General features: G+C 38.9%; 1 protein-coding gene across 1 annotated transcript in view; it reads left to right on the plus strand.

Annotated features, from left to right (window-relative positions):
* The window catches only part of SDK1 (sidekick cell adhesion molecule 1), a 418,839-nt gene that overhangs the window by 106,680 nt on the left and 293,577 nt on the right, over window positions 1–18,582 (plus strand). Inside the window, exon 3 of the mRNA XM_061473901.1 lies at window positions 16,065–16,224. Within this exon, the coding sequence (XP_061329885.1) occupies window positions 16,065–16,224 (160 nt within the window). The remainder of the gene's footprint in view (window positions 1–16,064; window positions 16,225–18,582) is intronic.

Genomic DNA, 18,582 nt, shown 5'->3' on the forward strand with positions numbered 1-18,582 from the left:
GAAGGTGTATTTCTGTCTCAGCCTGCTATGAGTGATTTTGGTTTCCTGTGTTCTCTTTTCTTGGCTAATGGCCTCTAAAAGTGAACTTTGAATGTAGAGCAAGTCAGGCATGCCCCTGTTGTGTTGATAATATCAACTTGACAAATGTATTCTGAATTTTGCCTGCAGCCATTAAAATGGAAAGCAGAGTCAGAAGTGTTTTATGGGAGGGGTTTTTTTATTGCTTGTACCAGCAAGTATTGTACTGATTTTGTCAAAGGAAAACATTATTTTTCTAAAGCGCTTGCCCTACTGACTCCCAACTGGAACAATATATTTGAATCCATCATTATGTTATTTTTACTGCTTCATTGTACGTTTGCTGTTATTACATTTTTCTCTGTTTACTTCTAAGCTGGTATAAACTAAAGGCCAAAAGTCTAAACTAAATAAATAGCATGTTAGTGCTAATTTAGTCTGTCTATTAATAGCACTTGTTTTCTTTGCATAGTGACAAGAGAGAACAGAGTTTGCTGCTGAACTTTGCATACAGAGTTTTCATGATTTGGTTGTATGTGCAGAGGAGGTCAGTGTGTATTGTTTTTATTTACTGTATAATGAGTTGTATTTGAAGTACATTGTAAATGTGAAATAGAAGTCTAAAAGTCATCAGCTTTGTCAGATACAATGGGTTAACAGGAAGAACATGTAGAGAAATGTGTAATTTAATGTATGTTACATTAATCTAGAAATAATCATTTTTGTTGTGAGGCTGCTGGCTTTGCCTTTGTCCAGGCAATGTTTCCAGCAGAATCATAGAATAGTTAGGGTTGGAAAGGACCTTAAGATCATGTAGTTCCAACCCCCCTGCTATGGGCAGGGACACATCACACTAAACCATGGCACCCAAGGCTCTGTCCAACCTGGCTTTAAACACTTCCAGGGATGGAGCATTCACAACTTCCCTGGGCAACCCATTCCAGTGCCTCACCACCCTGACAGTAAAGAACTTCCTCCTTATAGCCAATCTAAACCATGGAACATGTTAATTTAATGTGCTTTCAAATGAAAATGGTGTCAAAATAAGTACCTGTTGAGTATTGCTAAACAGAGGAAAAACAACAAATTTGCTTCTTAATAAGCCCCTAATGATGTGCCAGCATTTCAGCCTACTTTAAGTCTGACAGGGTTCTGCTTGAGCATCTATTTTGGAAGACCTGCACCATAAAGAAGCCCTTAAAAATCTATGCTAGTAGAAGACATTTTCATGAACTACATCAATGAATACTCTGATTATGAAAAATATATGAATAGGAGTATTTATGTGATAACCCCTGAAAGTAATAACTGTAATTTAAACAGAAATTTAAATGAGATTTTGGCCAAATTGTTCTCTTATTTTTTTCAATTTGGATGCTAATAAGGTGAGAATAAGAACAGGTATATTACATGCACTTTTTCCTTCTTTTTCTCTTATTCTCTTAAATGTTTTTCTCTTATTCCCCTCTGCTTACTGAGGGGAAGTAGAAGAATGGAAGAGCCCAGGCGGCCGCCCTCTGACTTTGCCTACTGGGATCCCTTTAATTTCTGCAGTGCCAGGGTCCATGTGTTCTGCCTGCAATTACAACTTGCAAAATTAGGTTTGTTTGCAGTGATGTATCGGAGTATCACTTCAGGATTACACCTGGGTCCTGGTTCAGTGACCTCCTCCAAACTAAATTGATTCATGAAAAACCTGTGGGTTTGTCTGTTAAACAAATAGCTACAGGCTCCAATACCTAAAGGGAGAGACAAGAAAGCTAGAAGAGGGGCTTTTGACAAGGGTATGTAATAGGACAAGGGGAAATGGCTTTAAACTGACAGAGAGGGGATTTAGAATAGTCATTAGGAAAAGTTCTTCCCTGTGATGACGGTGAGACACCGTCACAGGGTGCCCAGAGAAGCTGTGGCTGCCGCATCCCTGGCAGTGTTCAAGGCCAGGTTGGACACAGGGGCTTGGGGCAACCTGCTCTAGTGGAAGGGTTCCCTGCCTGTGGCAGGGTGTTGGAACTGGATGAGCTTTAGGGTCCCTTCCAACCCAAACCAGTCTGGGATTTGCCAGGTATTTCTAGAGGACTCGTATTTCTGTAATTTATTTGGACAAGGGCTTTTTTGTTGTTGGTGGTTTTAGAATTGGAACTTCATTGTATGTACTTCAGATAAATGATTTTATTGTCAAGCTCTAAGATAGAGAAAGCAGAACTGCAAGCTGGTATTTTTTTTAATCCTGTATTTAAACGTGTGGCAACTGCAGCATCAGAAGTGGGAGAGCAATAAGAACTATTATTTGTGAATCTTAAGCCTCAAATAGCCCAGGCTGTTTTCCAGCTGGGTTGGCATGAAGTATCTGGTGAAAGGTGAAGCTGACTTTGTTGATCTAGTCTCACAAGTTGCTTTCCTAAAGCAAGTTAGCGCTTGTGTTAGACAAAGACCTGCTCTTTGTTTGAAAATAACTTCAAGTTGCCAGTCCTTTCAGCGAGTGTAATTATTTCCTCTGGGGAAAATAACATGCCTTATCTACTCAAGGAAAGCATTTAAGATGCCCTTTCCTGCTTGCTTTGTCCTGCAGTAATCCACTTTTTTTTAGGAAGAACGTTTTGCTATCAACGTTTTTCTCTGGTGGAGCCTTGAGAAAATAACCTCAGCCTGTATTGTCCTGAGGTGCACTCCAGTAAATATGTGTAATACGTCAACTGTATTTGTCCTGTTCTCCCATGCAGTTTAATAAAGGAAATTGTTTTGATTAATAGCTTTTAAATTCAGCAAGTAACACTGGTTTGGGTTATACATCCATCTGGCCTCGTTTCTAAATGGTGAGCTTGAGGATGTATGTGAATGTATACAGCAGAAACAGATGACTGGAGGGGCTTGGGAAATCCTGCAGAGAATTACATCCTCACATTGTTTCCCCCAAGTGAGCAATTTTATAGAACTTGTAAACCCACCCAGGGCTCGCCTCTTGCAGGATACAGGAGCTCCCATGAATTGAGGCTCAGGCTTATTCCATATTCCGCTTGAATATACATCTTCATTATTGTCAGGTTGTCTAGGTTCAGAGAAGAGATTTGCTCTTTATTTGTTGAACGTTGCTAAGCAGGATTTAGCAAAACTATCTGCATTTGTTTGATTAGGCACCAGCAGAAACGATCAGGTGCTTCTGAGCTCTATTGTAAGAAAGCAGGATTATGATATAGTATTATAAGTGTAACATGTAGGAGTGTGGTGGTTGTTTTCTTCTTTGACAACCTGTATATTATTGCACCAGTGAGATGGGACTAAGCTTTATGTTGTATTTCTGTGAGTAGGTGTTCTGTGTTGTATCTCTCAGCCATGCTTTCATGAATTCCTCCTGTTTTCTGACTTTCAGTTTAAAGCTGGACAGAAAGGTTGCATGTGCAGAATTGCATCATTTCACTTGGACAATATTTCTCATCCCTTTAAGGTGACTGGGGGCTTGCAGAAGATTCTATCACACTTACAAACCCAAGCTTTACCTAAACCAATTGATCCCCTCTCTCTTTTATACCCACCCTCCTTTCAACAATTCAGCAGAGCGACTTTTGTGAAGGGAAGTCTTTTGTCTGAGGCAAAATACTCAGATTCTGAAGACAATCTTGTGCCTTTTCTTGCATTAATTGGCAGTCTCATTACAGGTATCACTGCCCTCAGAGACGTGCCTTGGCTGATAGACAAAGCAGCTTCGTATTTTGTCTTTACACAGTTTGCTTAACTAAATCTGCTTCCAGCTAGGTGTAAGGGAAAGTTTATTTTCTTTAACTTAGACTCACCACTCTTTTTTACTTACTCCTTTTTGGTTTGTTAGCTTTTCCCCAAACATGCTAACACGACTGGTAGATGGTCTCATTACTTGCTGCTTCTCATGAGTATTGTCTAAAGTAATAGAGCTAATGAAGTAGAGCCTACTTGTACTTAATTTAGTGCTGTGGTGATACAACACAGAGGTGTCTTTTAATTTTGTAGTCAGATAAATGGCACTAAAATATAATGATGACATGAATTACTTCCAAAGGATAACACTTCTTCAAGTTTACATTCCTTAATCTTTTGTAACTGTAAAAAGCTCCTCCTGATGATAATTTTTTTATGTAACGGGATTTTTTTCCCCCTGTTCTGTGATGTGGACGTAATATATTGTGTAATTATTACTTCTATCCCATAAAATCTATGTACTCTAGGAGGAAAACCATTTTCCCTTCTTTTTCACTACATAATTATACATTCCATATATATACGATCTTCCAATAATGGGTTTTAACCAATATTATTGATTTGCTGTTACATACAGAGGAATAACTTTCAGTTCTTTGGAATTCCCTAATTTTAATACAATGTCTTCTTCGCAAACGGCACAAATAATGACTATTAGTAACACTATGAGTTGGATATCCCTTCAAGATGTTCAGGTGCATTAGTAGTAACTCTTGGAATGATTTTCTTTCAGTAGTGTTCAGAGTGCAAATCTTCAAAGAATGCAATCTTTGAAGTTGACTTATGACCAAAATCTTACTTGTACATCCTTTAGACTTTGAAGCTCATTACCCAGAGCATGTTTGCAAATAGGAAAGTGATTATCAACTCTACTTTATTTATTGTGATCACACAGTAGCAGGTTTAGATACAGGTACTGTGAGCTGAATGTAGGAATATGGTGCTTAAGTAAGAATATACTTGAAGTTTGGGAGATGCAATTCGTTGCTTATACATCCTGTAGGATACACAGAGTTAATATAGCAGTTCTGTATGCAGAGCAGTCTGCTTGGGATTGCTTCAGGCCTTGCCATTTAAAACAAAACAAAAACTCCTAAACAAATAAAACCCACCAACATAACCTCAACCCCCAAAAGCAAAACAAGAACACAACCTCTCAAACCTTAGTAAAGTCCTGGTGTTGTTTTCAAAACACTATTTAAGTTCCCTCTCTGCCTAACAGCGATTTAACCCTCTCTGACTTCTCTTTTATTAAATCTTTTATTTTTCCTTTATGTATCCTTTTGATGTATGTCATCCATCAATGTTAGCAAGAACAGTAAAATGCATTGATCTATTGCTAGACTTGGCAACTTAAATAACACTTTATGTAAGAAGTATTGATTTATAAAATCCAGTACATGTAATTAACATTATAACTGTCAAAAATTGAAAACAATATTAACTTGCTGTTGTTTATAACCCAAAGAAAATTAAATAAAATATCCAGATTAATAAACTAACTCCTTTTTTTTTTGCTATCAGATACGTCAAGCTAAGTTGTTTTCAAGAACAGTGATATGTTTCTTCTAATTCTGACCAGAAGAAATTACGTGTTTCATCAGTATTGTTGAAAATAGTTCTATAGTCTCTCGTTATGTGTATTATCCCTGAGGTGGAGAAAGAATTCCACTTGGATAGTTCTGAAAGGGCCTAGTGTAAAACATGCAGAAATAAGTGATGATATTAAGGAAAATGAAGGTAGTCACTTTATGTGAGGCTTTCAAAGAGCCTTTGATCTGGCCCTCAATTAGTGGCTTCTCTTCTGCATGAAGGTACGAAAAGGTGCACCTCCTGGTTTGTTTGCAGTGTGGGGTGTTATCCAGCTCTGCACAAGTTACACGATGAGATACTTCACGAGCTCTGCAAGAATCACTTTGTGCTTCAGTGTCTCACTCAAGCACTAGTCAGGTGCCTGTTCCGGACTTTGCTTAAGGTGATGGGAATAAATCAGTTGAATTCTGTGAACTTTGGATTGTGCTTTGATTGTGTTTTTGTCCTAATTCAGCATCACATAAGGATATGAACAGTCCTGTCTCTGTGCAGTATAGTGTATCATCGTGTGCTTGACACCCTTGAATTCAGTTGCACCACTGAGATCCTTTGAATGGAGTTTGTTGAGGCAGGCCTTATCCAGTTTATAGACCTATTTACAGCTTTCAAGTTTAAAGGGAAAAAAAGACCTTAGAGCAGCTTCCAGTTCCTAAAGGGGCCTACAAGAAATCTGGAGACAAGGGCATGTAGTGACAGGACAAGGGGGAATGGCTTTAAACTGACTGAGGAGAGACTGAGATGAGATATAAGGAAGTTGTTCTTCACTCTGAGGTTGATGAGGAGTTGGCACAGGGTGCCCAGAGAAGCTGTGGCTGCTCCATCCTTGGCAGTGATCAAGGCCAGGTTTGACGGGGCTTGGAGCAATCTGGTCTGGTGGAAGGTGTCCCTGCCCCATGGTAGGGGTTGCAACTGGGTGATCTCTCAGTCCCTTCCAACCCAAACCAGTCTGGGTTTCTAAACAGAAAATTACAAGTTGCATGTAAACAAAATAACAATAGCAGCGAGGAGTGGGTGTTGTCTCCTAGAAATGCTTGTGCATGAATCATTTCCCTTTCAGCCCCCTTCATCAAAAGAGGTCTGTGTTTGTATCTTAGATGGCTATTCATAGCTGCTGCTTTGCTAGTTAGAAATCATTCTGTCCTTGAAATAATAAATAGGCGGCATTACATGGCTTTCAAGTCTGGCAGTGCCTCTGCGGTGCCATTGTCTCCTCTTGCTGCACTCGTACTTCTGTTCTGGTACTTGCAGGCACTCCTCAGCTGTTTACCTTTTTGATTTCTCTTCTGCAGAATAACCAGCTGAGAACGCCTCTTACACCATGGATGAGCTTGTGGAAAACACGTTTATGTTTTCATCTTTTCTATTCTGTTAAATGTTCTGTGGGGTTTCATCCTGCCTTCATCCTGATGTCAGCTGGAGTATTTATTGTGTATGTATATATTGAGGGATAAATATCAGTGTGATCGGACTGGCCTTGCAGTAGCTGGAGATTGTAGATTATGGAGTAGCAACAGCAGCTTCCTCTGCAGTTAAAATAATGAAGGAAATCCTGCTATATTTGGATTCTCTCTGTGAGGCAGTTTTGCTTTCCACCTGCTGTGTGCCGAGATTTAAACACTAACAACTTATTTCCTTGAGAGCTCCGCAAGTCTCTGTAAACATCACTAGATATGAAGAGAATATAAAAAGAGTGGAGGCTGTGCTTTAATGTCACATTCAGCCCAGAGATGTTGTATGTTTCTTTGGAGGTTTTTGATTTGGTGTTGATAGTTAATGGATTCTCTTTTCTTTGCCCACTTTGTTCGCTCTCGTCTTTTGCTCTCAGTGCACCTGTATCTTCCTTTAAGGTATCCTCATGAGTATTTCCAAAAATAAGCTTTGTTTGGTGTAGTTCATTCTCAAAAAGGGCTGCAGAATTAAGAACATCACCTGTAGCTTCTTGATTTAAATCTTACAGCAGATATTCCATGACTTCATGAAACTATGAATTGTGAATTGTTTCTGATATACAACAATCCTTTCTTTTCTATTCCCTTGACTCAGCTGAAGTATTACAGGAGGCCAGAAAATGAAACTAAAACAAGAGGTGTAGGAATTAAAGGGGGAAAAAGAAACCTTAGTGGGACTTTAAGTTAATACATCAGGAGCTGCTTGAGGCTCAGTTAAAATGATATCAGCTCATTATTTTTTTTCTCCTTGGCTGAACTGCTATAGAAATCAATTTTCAGAAAAGAATGCTACAATTGCACGTGGGAAGATCTTTCTCAGGGTATTTGGGGATAACCAGGAGAGTTTTGTGGTGAATTCTACATGGAGTGATGTACCAACCACTCTATTTTGTCTGTCAGAATCCAGGTCCCATAAAAACTCTTTTGTGCTTCTGTGGGCTCTCCTTTCAGTTTGGTTTTGAGTGTTTCTAATAAAACATCAGAAATCTTATCCCTAAAGGGAATTCTTCTTCAGGAAGGATCCTGTAGTGAATGAAAGGATGTTTTTTGAATAGATGGCAGAGCGTTGGGGAGCAGATTTTATGAATGCAAAGGTTATTTGTGAAGACTTTAAGCAACCAGTGATTGTAAGATTTTCTTTATCATAAAAAGCCCGCTCTAGCTTTTTCCTGTTGCCTTGTGTTAGCATAGTATGCAAATACGTATTTGTGGCCCATCTAAAGCTGTTTGTAGGGAAGAAAGGTTGAAATGCTAAAACACGTTTTCCTGTAGCAAGTAATTTTGTGGCATGTATCTTTGAATGTTAGAAGTTTCAAAGGGAATGAATTGTGATGTTTGTTCTTTTAAACAATACTATGTATTAATGAAGGTGGGAAAAACATTTGAACTGCTTACATGAAATTAGGAGCTTAAGAACGTGCAATGCCATTTAGGTAACTGCAATAGAGAAGTGATGCTTCAATTAAAAAAACCATAAAAAAAACCCTAAATCTAATGTCAGTGTGAAACATTCATTCTTGTCATTCAGGACTCCTGTTCTACTGAGTTGATGAAAGCTAGTCATAGCTATGCATTACAGAAGGTTTAGTTTTCCTCTTGGGGTAGCGTGCAACAGTTATGCAATCTGAAATTCAGTATTTCTTCCATCCATATCAGATATATGATTGGCAATTACCCAATAACTTACTTGCCAATTAGTCATTTGACCTATTGAAGGCATGAAAAGTTACCCATTGAAATTGTGTCTCCCAGTGACTGTGCATTTAAAAGAAATAAATGTCACTTCATCTAGAAATATGTAGGTTTCCTCACACAACTTGCTGAGTCCTAAACCAATTTAATTCCATCCCCAATTAAACCTTTAAAAGCACTATCCATCAACCTCAGCTGATACTGTATTTGCATTTAGAAATGATAGCAGAGGTATCCAGCAAGCAGCTTATCTTTCTCATCTATAGGAGGATAAAAATGGGTAGTTTGGGCTCATTTACTTGACTTATGAAACTGAGGAAGAAAGACTGATTTAAATACAGTTGTTTCAGTACCATTCCAATATAAAAGCAGATACTGTCTTTGATAAAAGTTCAAGAAATCCACTTTAAGGGAATGCTTTATGCCATTTTGTGGAAAAAAAAAATCTTAACTGTGGCAGTATACTTGAAAAATAACCTGGTATTTTAATGAAATACTCCCTGTGATGCATCAGTCCTTTCAGATCGAGGCTTAGAATATGGTAGTAAAATGCAATTTAAATTTAATTGTTGTACTTGGTGATTTATGTCAGACGTCCAAATAAGAAAATTTGAATCTCAAATATCCAATATTTTGTGTGGAATAGCCTTCCTGCAAATCAATGCACTTAAAGTGACTGAATGCTCTAATGTGTGTTTGACATTGTTGACAGTTTATGAATAGATCATGTACTAACTTTCACAGTATCTCACCGATGCATTTTTAGGTCTGAATTCAAAAGGAGGTTGATTCAAATATATCTGAGTTCAATCTGACTTCCTGGTACATTGCCCAAGATTTACTATGTAGTAATGCTGAATTCCTATGCTAGATAAGCTATTGAAGTTCATTTCCACACGAGAATACAGCTTGCATCCAGAGCTAGCACATGTATGCATCTGTGTCAGGAACAAAGATAATAAGATTACAAGGTCCTTTTGAAAAGGAAAAAAACTTTTCCATATCCAAATGGGGAATAAGAAGAAAATGGTCCTTGTTCCCCAGAAGGCTGCTGTTACCAGCTGTCAATCAGTATAGAGCAGCTTGCACTCAGCTCTGAAACATCAGCTTGTGAGTGTCACAGCTGAACTTTAATCTGTCCTGATGGGATTCTGCTCTCCACAGTTTGTACCTGCTTTCTTCGGATTGCTGAAAAGATTCTTCTTGTCTTTAGTTTGGTTTTCCTGACTCTAGTTTGTGTTTTAATTTAACTGTACTTTTGTATTACACATTCAATCCTCTAGACAGATCTTTTAAAATACTCCTTTATAGCAGTTATCGCTAACCTACCTGAAGATGGCTCACATCCCTTTTCCCTGCAAACAGGGAGAGCAAAAGCATTTCTGTATTGTTGCTCTTCTCCTGGGCTGATCATTCAGTCTCCGTATGTAATTTATTTATCTAGTCTCATTTTCCTGGAAAATTCCTTGGAGAAATTCTGTTCTCTATTTTTCTGTGCCAGTAGACTGGAACTTCAGACATGCATATGAGGAAGGGGTGATGAGCATCATGCTTTGACTATGGACTAATAAGATGAAGTCAATATAGGTGTGTTTTTTAATAAACCAGTTGTGCTTTTGCGTGAGTTTATTGAAGAATGTATCTCAGTCAAAGATTTATTTCCAGTTTCAGATCCGTTGGGTGAAGTGAGTGATGGAAAGACAGCTGCTCAAATGATATTTGTTAGTGATTGAGCTGTATTTGCTCTGACTCGCTGATTCATGAACAGGTTAATCTACTTCTAACATTCAATATTGGCTCACCTAAAAATGACTTAAAAGTAGAGAGACATAATAGAGACAAATAGCAATGGCAGGATCTCTTAACCTGTTCCTGGCAACCATTACATTATTCTTCCTCTGAATGTGTTTGTGATTATGGTAACTGATTTTCTCAAGGTGTGAGCGCGTGATTTTACCTGAAACTGTTGGTATCCAAAAAATGCTGAGGGTGTAGCTGAATTGGTTTCCCTGATGAAGGTGATGTGGTACTTCTCTGGAGCAGGGTACCTTTTCTCAGTAGGATAGAAGTGTTCAAAATCAAATTGCAACTTTACCTAAATATATATGTATTGCTGGGGGACAGGACTGCAACACTGCTTACAAGATCTTGTAGCACCCTGTAGTAACCACAAGATCTATTTGATCTGACTTTGCTTTATGTATTTTACAAATGTGAGCTGTTAGAAGGCTAAGAATCATTACTCTCCTCAGTTTCTGAAGTCGTGTTCACTCACGCTGTCCTTGTGAGTTATGCTTCCTTGGTTAACTAATGAATAGCAACTCTTGGGACTTTTGTGCCATTCAGTACAAAGCTGTATGGTCAGGCTGCCTTCCCCTTGTGCAGACTGCATTTGTAGCCTCATGCCTGAACATGATTTTCAGGGAGAATAGAATATGAGCAAGTTCTTGGCTTTTCTGTGATGCATCTTGTCTGCTAAGGGCTGGGGAGAAGCCCAAAGCAGGTAACAATTGCATATAGCACCATTTTTGTATTTATATGTCAGCATTAATCCAAACAAAAGTGTATGGGTGTTGTTGAAATGGGTCCTGAAGCTATGTTATGAGATAAAAATCAATGTTAGGCTTTGCATGTACCAAAGAAAGAAAATAGGTGAGCTAACCTGGCAGTGTAATAGGACTCTTGCAGTTTAATGATGTACAAAAGCAAGGCAGGCATGTTTTGGAGCAGATTTCTGGTTAATTTTGGCATATTCAACCCTGTTTTTTCTTGAGATTTACATAAAAATAAATCTACACCATGCTTTTAAGGGTCCTAGGGAGGATGTTAGCGAGTTTGGTGAGCAGACTTTATGAACACTTGTAGAAGCTGTCTGTATGTGCCAAGGGACTGGCGCCTTTTCCTTTCACACCTCCTTGCAACTCCGATAATTTTTTGTCATTATTATTTTTATTTTTAAATCAGCATAGCTGAAAAGCCAGCGAGGCTCAAGTATTAACACATTTAGCATTTAGAAGTAAGCAGCAGTGTATTGCGTGAATGCCTGCTTTTCACTTTTTGTGTAGGCAGAATATTAATCCCAGTATTTTATTATCCCTGTTTCTAGCACTCAGGCTTTTTATTAGCATTTTTGCTCCAGCCTTCAAGAGAATTAAAACTGAGGTGGTCTCATGGCTTCTAAACCCTTGACTGGCCAAGGTCAGCCTCATGGTGAGCCCTTCCTGTATTTAACTAATGAAACACAAGTACCTTATACCTATTAAATGACCCCCTTGCATCTTCAATCCCTTAGCCAGTTCCTCCTTTCATACATTTTTCTGTCCGAGGTGTCTTTCTTCCATGGTTCCTGCCAATTTTCCTGTTTCCCTGGGATGCTCTGTAACAACTAAGCTTGTCCCAGTAGGTCCAGTTTAAAATCCCACTTTCCATTACAGCTTAAAGATACAACGCTTAGAATGCGGTGCTGTTTTGATCCCGTGTCTGAGGTGAGAGCAGCACCGTGCTGCAGAAATGCCAAAGTCATCAGAGCTTTACTGCTACCTCTCTTCATGGAATCTTTGCTTGGTATTTTATTTTCATTTCTTTCAGTGAATATTTAGTGAGCTCTGATTATATAATTGAATTTGATAAACTGATGGTATGTGATTGATGAGAAAATCAGGAATAAAAGATTAGAAGATAAAATTACTTCAAGGGTTTAAGTAAATCTTCCAGAGAGCTGGGGTAATTTATAAAGCATGCCATATTCTTTATAAAAATATTCCTGTAGGTCTATTAAATTTTAGCTTCTACCAGAATTGGATTGAGTTTTGAGAGTGATTTTCATGTAATACGAGCTTGATTGTGATACTTTAAATGGGAGATAGCTCTTGAGTGGGTTGCAGCATCACTGGGTTTGGAATATTTAAGTAGCAAATGTAAGGCTGAATGATAGACTTGTGGGCAGCAGTCTTTGTCTTTCAAATAAATCATTTTTTTCTTGGAAAGATGTAGGTTAGGAGGAGTAAATGGGTAATTCAGAGTGAAATAATGAAGGAGGTTATGCTGCTCGAGTCTTTAAATTGCTGAAAAACAGGATCAACAAATTACTTGGGTAGAAAATTACAATGCAGATTCCACCTTCAGTGTAATCTCCCTGAATGGCTCAACTTTCTTGAAGGAAGGAGTAGTTTAACGAGCTCATTTCATGAACCTCTCTATGCGTCAAGTGAACATCACTGTTTTCAGGGATCGGTGTTGGGACTGGTCTTGTTCAACATCTTTGTTGCTGACATGGACAGTGGGATTGAGTGCGCCCTCAGCAAGTTTGCCAATGACACCAAGCTGTGTGGTTCGGTTGATACACTGGAGGGAAAGAATGCCATCCAGAGGGACCTTGACATGCTTGTGAGGTGGGCTGATGCCAACCTCATGAAGTTTAACCATGCCAAGTGCAAGGTCCTACACCTGGGTCAGAGCAATTCCAGGCGCAGCTGCAGGTTGGGCAGAGAAGAGATTCAGAGCAGCCCTGCAGAGAAGGACTTGGGGGTGTTGGTTGATGATAAACTGAACATGAGCCGGCTTCAGTGTGCGTTCGCAGCCCAGAAAGCAACCGAATCCTGGGCTGCATCAAAAGGACCGTGACCAGCAGGTTGAAGGAGGTGATCCTGCCCCTCTACTCTGCTCTTGTGAGACCTCACCTGGAGCATTGTGTGCAGTTCTGGTGTCCTCAGCCTAAAAAGGACATGGAGCTGTTGGAACAAGTCCAGAGGAGGCCACGGGGATGATCAGGGGACTGGAGCACCTCCCGTATGAAGACAGGCTGAGGAAGTTGGGGCTGTTCAGCCTGGAGAAGAGAAGGCTGTGTGGAGACCTCATAGCAGCCTTCCAGTATCTGAAGGGGGCCTATAGGAATGCTGGGGAGGGACTCTTCACTCAGGACTGTAGTGACAGGACAAGGGGTAATGAGTTAAAACTGAAACAGGGGAAGTTTAGATTGGATCTAAGGAGGAAATTCTTTACTGTAAGGGTGGTGAGGCGCTGGAATGGGTTGCCCAGGGAAGTTGTGAATCCTCCATCCCTGGTGGTGTTCAAGGCCAGGTTGTACAGAGTCTTGGTTGAGATGGTTTAGTGTGAGGTGTTCCTGCCCATGGCAGGGGGGTTGGAACTGGATGATCTCAAGGTCTTTTCCAACCCTAATGGTTCTATGATTCTATGACTTGGCACCGCTGTTTCAAAGGACTCTGTTGCAACCCCTTCCCCTAAATACCAGCACAACTCCCTGCCTTCTACGCCCAGAGGAAGTCCGACATCTGTAATGTTGCAAGGATAGAATGTGTGTCTCATAACTCAGTAGGAGACTCCCCAAAATATATGTGAAGCCTCTGAAAGGATTTAACATTTCCTCACTTGTTTAGAAATAGCCATGTAAAAAATTGCTTATTGCTCTGGGTAAAATGACTGTATTCCACTAACATTGTCTAACCCTGACTTAATTTTTTCTTTATAAGGTTTTAAAATATTGGTTGATTTTATGAGTTTGGAGAAAATGGGAATTGAGATAAGACTTATTCGCAGTATTTGCAGTCATTAAAAACCAAAAAAATAAAGCAGCTTTGCAGAATGTAATCTTAGTCATGTAATAGAGTGAAGGAGTGCAAAAAAAACAGTTTAGGTTTGCTAGGAACTATCTGATAGTATGGAACTGTTCCTATTTTCTCATCCATTGAATTGTCATAGCTTCCTGTATGTCCAATTTAAAGAAAATATTACTGCTCTGCACTAGCCCTCAATCAGGTTGTTTGAAAAACAAATCTTTTAACATGCTATGCATCAGCAAAGGGCCTTACCTCAAAATACTTAATTCAGTTTGCATTTTGTGCAGTAGTTTATACATATTGCTTTGAGATGACATGCTTTTTCACTGCAGAAATAACTGTATCTTTCTGAAGTTAAATTCTAAAAACTAGGAAGAGAATTTGTTAGTGCAAGCCATCAAGAGTGTATGCAGCTGATCTGCAACTTTACTGCCAGTAAAGAGTTTGGCGACCTGTGATGCCTTGACCGTGCTCAGCTGAAGCACCGCTGCTACCCTGGGGCTGTGTGGTTTGGCTGGTGGTGACCTTGTGTTGCCATGTCAAGTCACAACAATTCCCTGATAAGGGGCAAAGCAAAAGATAAGTTAGAGAGGCTGAAGTCACCAGGGAGAGCTGTGTACCCACTGCCATCCTGATCGGCAGTGGGACCTTGGGGCACCCCAAAAGCCCCTGGCATTCCTTGAGCTCCTCCTTTCCTAGTGCACATGGGTGCTGCCTCATGGCTATCAGCTATTAGAGAGCATCGTAAGTGGCCTGTGGATTCAAAAATCTCAGTCAGTCTTGAGGGGTACATGAGATCACTTCCCCAGAAACTGAAGAGAGCCTAAATGCTTTCAGTAGTCAGGATGAAAATACGTGAGCTTTATCTAAACTCAGATTTAAAAGAAAGGTTAGCAATTCAATTGAATGGTTTGTTCAATAGGACAATGGCTGTGGTTTGTGGGTTTTTTTTTTGGTGTTTCGGTGTTTCTTACGTATAAAATACACACGAAAGCATTATACTCATAAAAGAGTGCAGTAACATCTAGCTATTAAATCTTATTCCGTATTTTGAATTCAATGGCCAACTTTGTATGTTTTATATATATATATATATATACATAAACAAGTTAATTTGATTATAGGAGGTATTTCTAAACTTCGAAGCTATTTATAAATTTCTAAGATGAAGCCTGTAGTTCCTGCATAGTTACCAGTGGAAACTTAACACATAAGGTATGAAAACCTTCGTCTTCCAGAGGTGACAGGGGTGGGTCTCCAGCAGGTGTAGGCTTGTAGTAAATACGTGTTTGAGTGGAGCTTTGGCAATTTACCAGTCGAGAATTTTGCTACTTGGAAGTATTTTGAGCATTTGTGATCCACGGGAGAGCAAGAGTTGGAGTCTGTGTGACCCTTGAGCGTTATTGAAGTACCCTCATTCAAAATCTATTAGTGGCTTCAGGTAATATAATTTAACACATTTTGGTTGGCAATAACTTTGAAAAACATATTAATCTTGCAGTTTTGTGAGGTGTTTTTTTACCTAGACTCGTTTTTCTGCCCAGATTCTTCATTTACCCAGAGACTTCTCCTGCTGTGATAATCATTTCTATCCAAGATTACTTTTCTATCCAAGATTATTCAGGAAATAAAAATACCCAAACCTTTGAGTGGATTTAATCCTCACAGAGGAGAGGGGGGAAAAAAACCCTGATATATAGGGCTGTTCACTGCCTGCTGCAGTAGACAATGCTGAAATCCTTATCAGTGTAAACAGAAAACATGGACAAAAGCTTGTCTGAGTGGGTACTTCTCGATAAGTACCAAGGACTAAGATTATCAAGGTCTTGTGGATTCCAGTTCTCAAGGTAACGCTTAGTTAGGAATATAAGAGTGTAGGTCTTGACTGCTGAATAATGGTGGTTCTTGTTTTATGATGGCCATTTTGAGAAGAAATGAGCTAAATATTGGTGGTTTATACTATGCTCACTTAAATAGCTTACAGGGCCATTTTCTCTTTGCCTTTCAGGTGATGTTGCTCCGTACTTCAAGACTGAACCAGGCTTGCCTCAGATACACTTGGAAGGAAATCGACTTGTACTTACGTGCCTTGCCGAAGGCAGCTGGCCCTTGGAATTTAAGTGGTTACGCAACGACGGTGAAATAACTGCCTACTCCAGTGAATATAAGTAAATAAAAACTATATAATAGTCTTCTCTAAGTGTAATTGCAAAATAAAGGAAACCCAAAACAAACACCCCCCTTTTCTCCCAAATCCCTAACACCTCCAACCAGCTTTGTAGGTACTACTGATACATTGCCAGGGGTTTTTTTTTGGCATGAAGAATGACTGGTTTCTGCAAAGAAATTAGATCTCTATGAGAGAGTGCCTTTTGCTAAAAATGATATTTGGCATTTCAAACCAAAGGTCCTAACAGAATTTTTAAGTACCAAAAATGCTTTTTTGCTGGAGATGCAACCTTTCATGTGTTTGTAATAAATAGCAGGTGTATTCCTTAGCTAAATGTTACATATGATGTGCTACTCATCCTTGAGCAAAGATAAGCTCAGTGGGACTATTCTTTTCAATAAGATCTAGAATGTGGCCTATCTTAAATTGCATACAAAATTTTCGGTTTTACTTCTGAGAGTGTGAAAATTTATCTTCTATTTTAACAAACTGTTCCTCTGTAATTGTGCACTTTGCCCCCCAGGATCTCACTGACTCCCTTCACATTCCACAGTACATCCCATCATGGAAGAGAAAAGAAACATACTGGGGCTAATCAGAGCTGCATTTTCGCTGACAGGCAGCAGATGGCTGGCCAAATATCAAAGTTCAAAACAGCCAAGTGTTATCTGCTTTCCTTTTAATGGGAGCATTAACAGGCTCTCCCCTATGCAATTGGCAATTTCCATAACCTTATAGCAATTCAGTATTTCTGTAACTTATTTGTTGCTCTGAAATTTTGTTGAAGTTACCCAGTGAATTCAGAAGTTAAAAGGCATGGGTATGTGACAGACAGAGCCCTTGTATAGCATTTGTCTCTTTAGCCAAGCAAGCTAAATGCTGCAATTTCATCATTACATTGCTTAAGATAAGGAAAAGTTGTGCTCTGTCACTATAGACGAAATTATAGTATAGATTAGTATAAAAATGCAGGTAATGATACAAAGTTCTATATTGTTACACAAGGTAGTAATTATTTTTTCAATGATTTTCAAAATTGTAACTAACATTAATTCTGTTTTGGATATAATTGATGTTTATAGAGTAGTAGGGAAAAAAGTCCCTTAAATAACATGTTAAAACTCTTTTTTGCCATTTAGCACGTAAAGCATTTAGCAGTTTCCAACCAAACATACAATTCTGTGTGTACTTTCCTAGAAATTAAAGACTTGATTTAGATGAGACCACTTAGTCCTGAGTAATTGCATCTATTAATGCTTGCTGTTTTCAAGCCTTGAAATCCATTGATATCTCAAATTGAGCCATACACACATTTAGAAAAGATTTGTGAATACTTACTAGAAAATAAAAAACCAACTCTAATAGCACAATTAATCACAGAAGGTTTGAATGTCACTTTGTGTAAACGCCACTTGTTTTGATCAACAGTGGTCTGTTGCAGCTTCCTGGTAGAAGGAGCTGACAACAGCTCTCAACCACGTAAGACACTGAGAAAGTAACACAAAGAAATGGTGTGGGAGGACAAAAAACATGAAAGTGGAATCAGTAGCCAAGCAAAGGTTGGAACTCGAGCTTTGTAGATATGCTAGTCACTGAGAGACTCACACTGCACCATAGTAGGAGAAACCCAAATAGGAATGTGTGACATTTTGAAACGAAGATCAGAATGCGATGGTGTTTCTTAAATTAGTGCACATCCTAATGCAAAATGAGAATTTGACTGTGTATTACAGTCCAAGTTGGAATCAGTGTGTTGGACACAACTGTCCCAAGCTGTGCGTATACATATCTGTGTGTAGTACCTTGTTTCTTATCATTGGACTTAATTTAATCTGCATATTAAGCAGCATATATTAATTTTGCATTTTTATATTTTTCTTGGTTTTATTTCTGATTTCATCTGCTACAGAGGTAAGAGGATAGAAAACTACTGCTTTATAATAATAAAATCACATTGATAGAAAATACTAGTTTAGAAGTTGCAGCACTTCTATTACCATGCCACAGTCAGAAATAAGTGAAACAGGGTTTCGATTCTGCAGGGATGCAAAACTTTAAATTTCAAATAGGATTATCTGGCATAGGTACATTAGGATGGAAGAAAGCAAGGAAAAATATGCTTAGGTGTAAAAATTCCAGTCCCAGAATTTAAACTTTGACCCCATAATAGTTTGCTCTGCAGTTCTCCTGCCTAAATACTCTGTTTAAATGCATGAATCTTTCCAGTGTGACTTCTGCTGCAATTTAAATCATCAATCAAAGCTTTTTTTGTAATTGCTATTACTTGATGTGTCTCAGTTAATGTCTATATTGTAACAGGCCAAAAGTGTTGAAAAGATTCTTATAACATACCAAG

This window comes from Pezoporus flaviventris, unplaced genomic scaffold (genome assembly GCF_033815535.1).
Source record: "Pezoporus flaviventris isolate CSIRO_AGI_PZ_B2104156 unplaced genomic scaffold, CSIRO_AGI_Pfla_v1 ptg000078l, whole genome shotgun sequence".
Classification (NCBI taxonomy): Eukaryota; Metazoa; Chordata; class Aves; order Psittaciformes; family Psittacidae; genus Pezoporus; species Pezoporus flaviventris.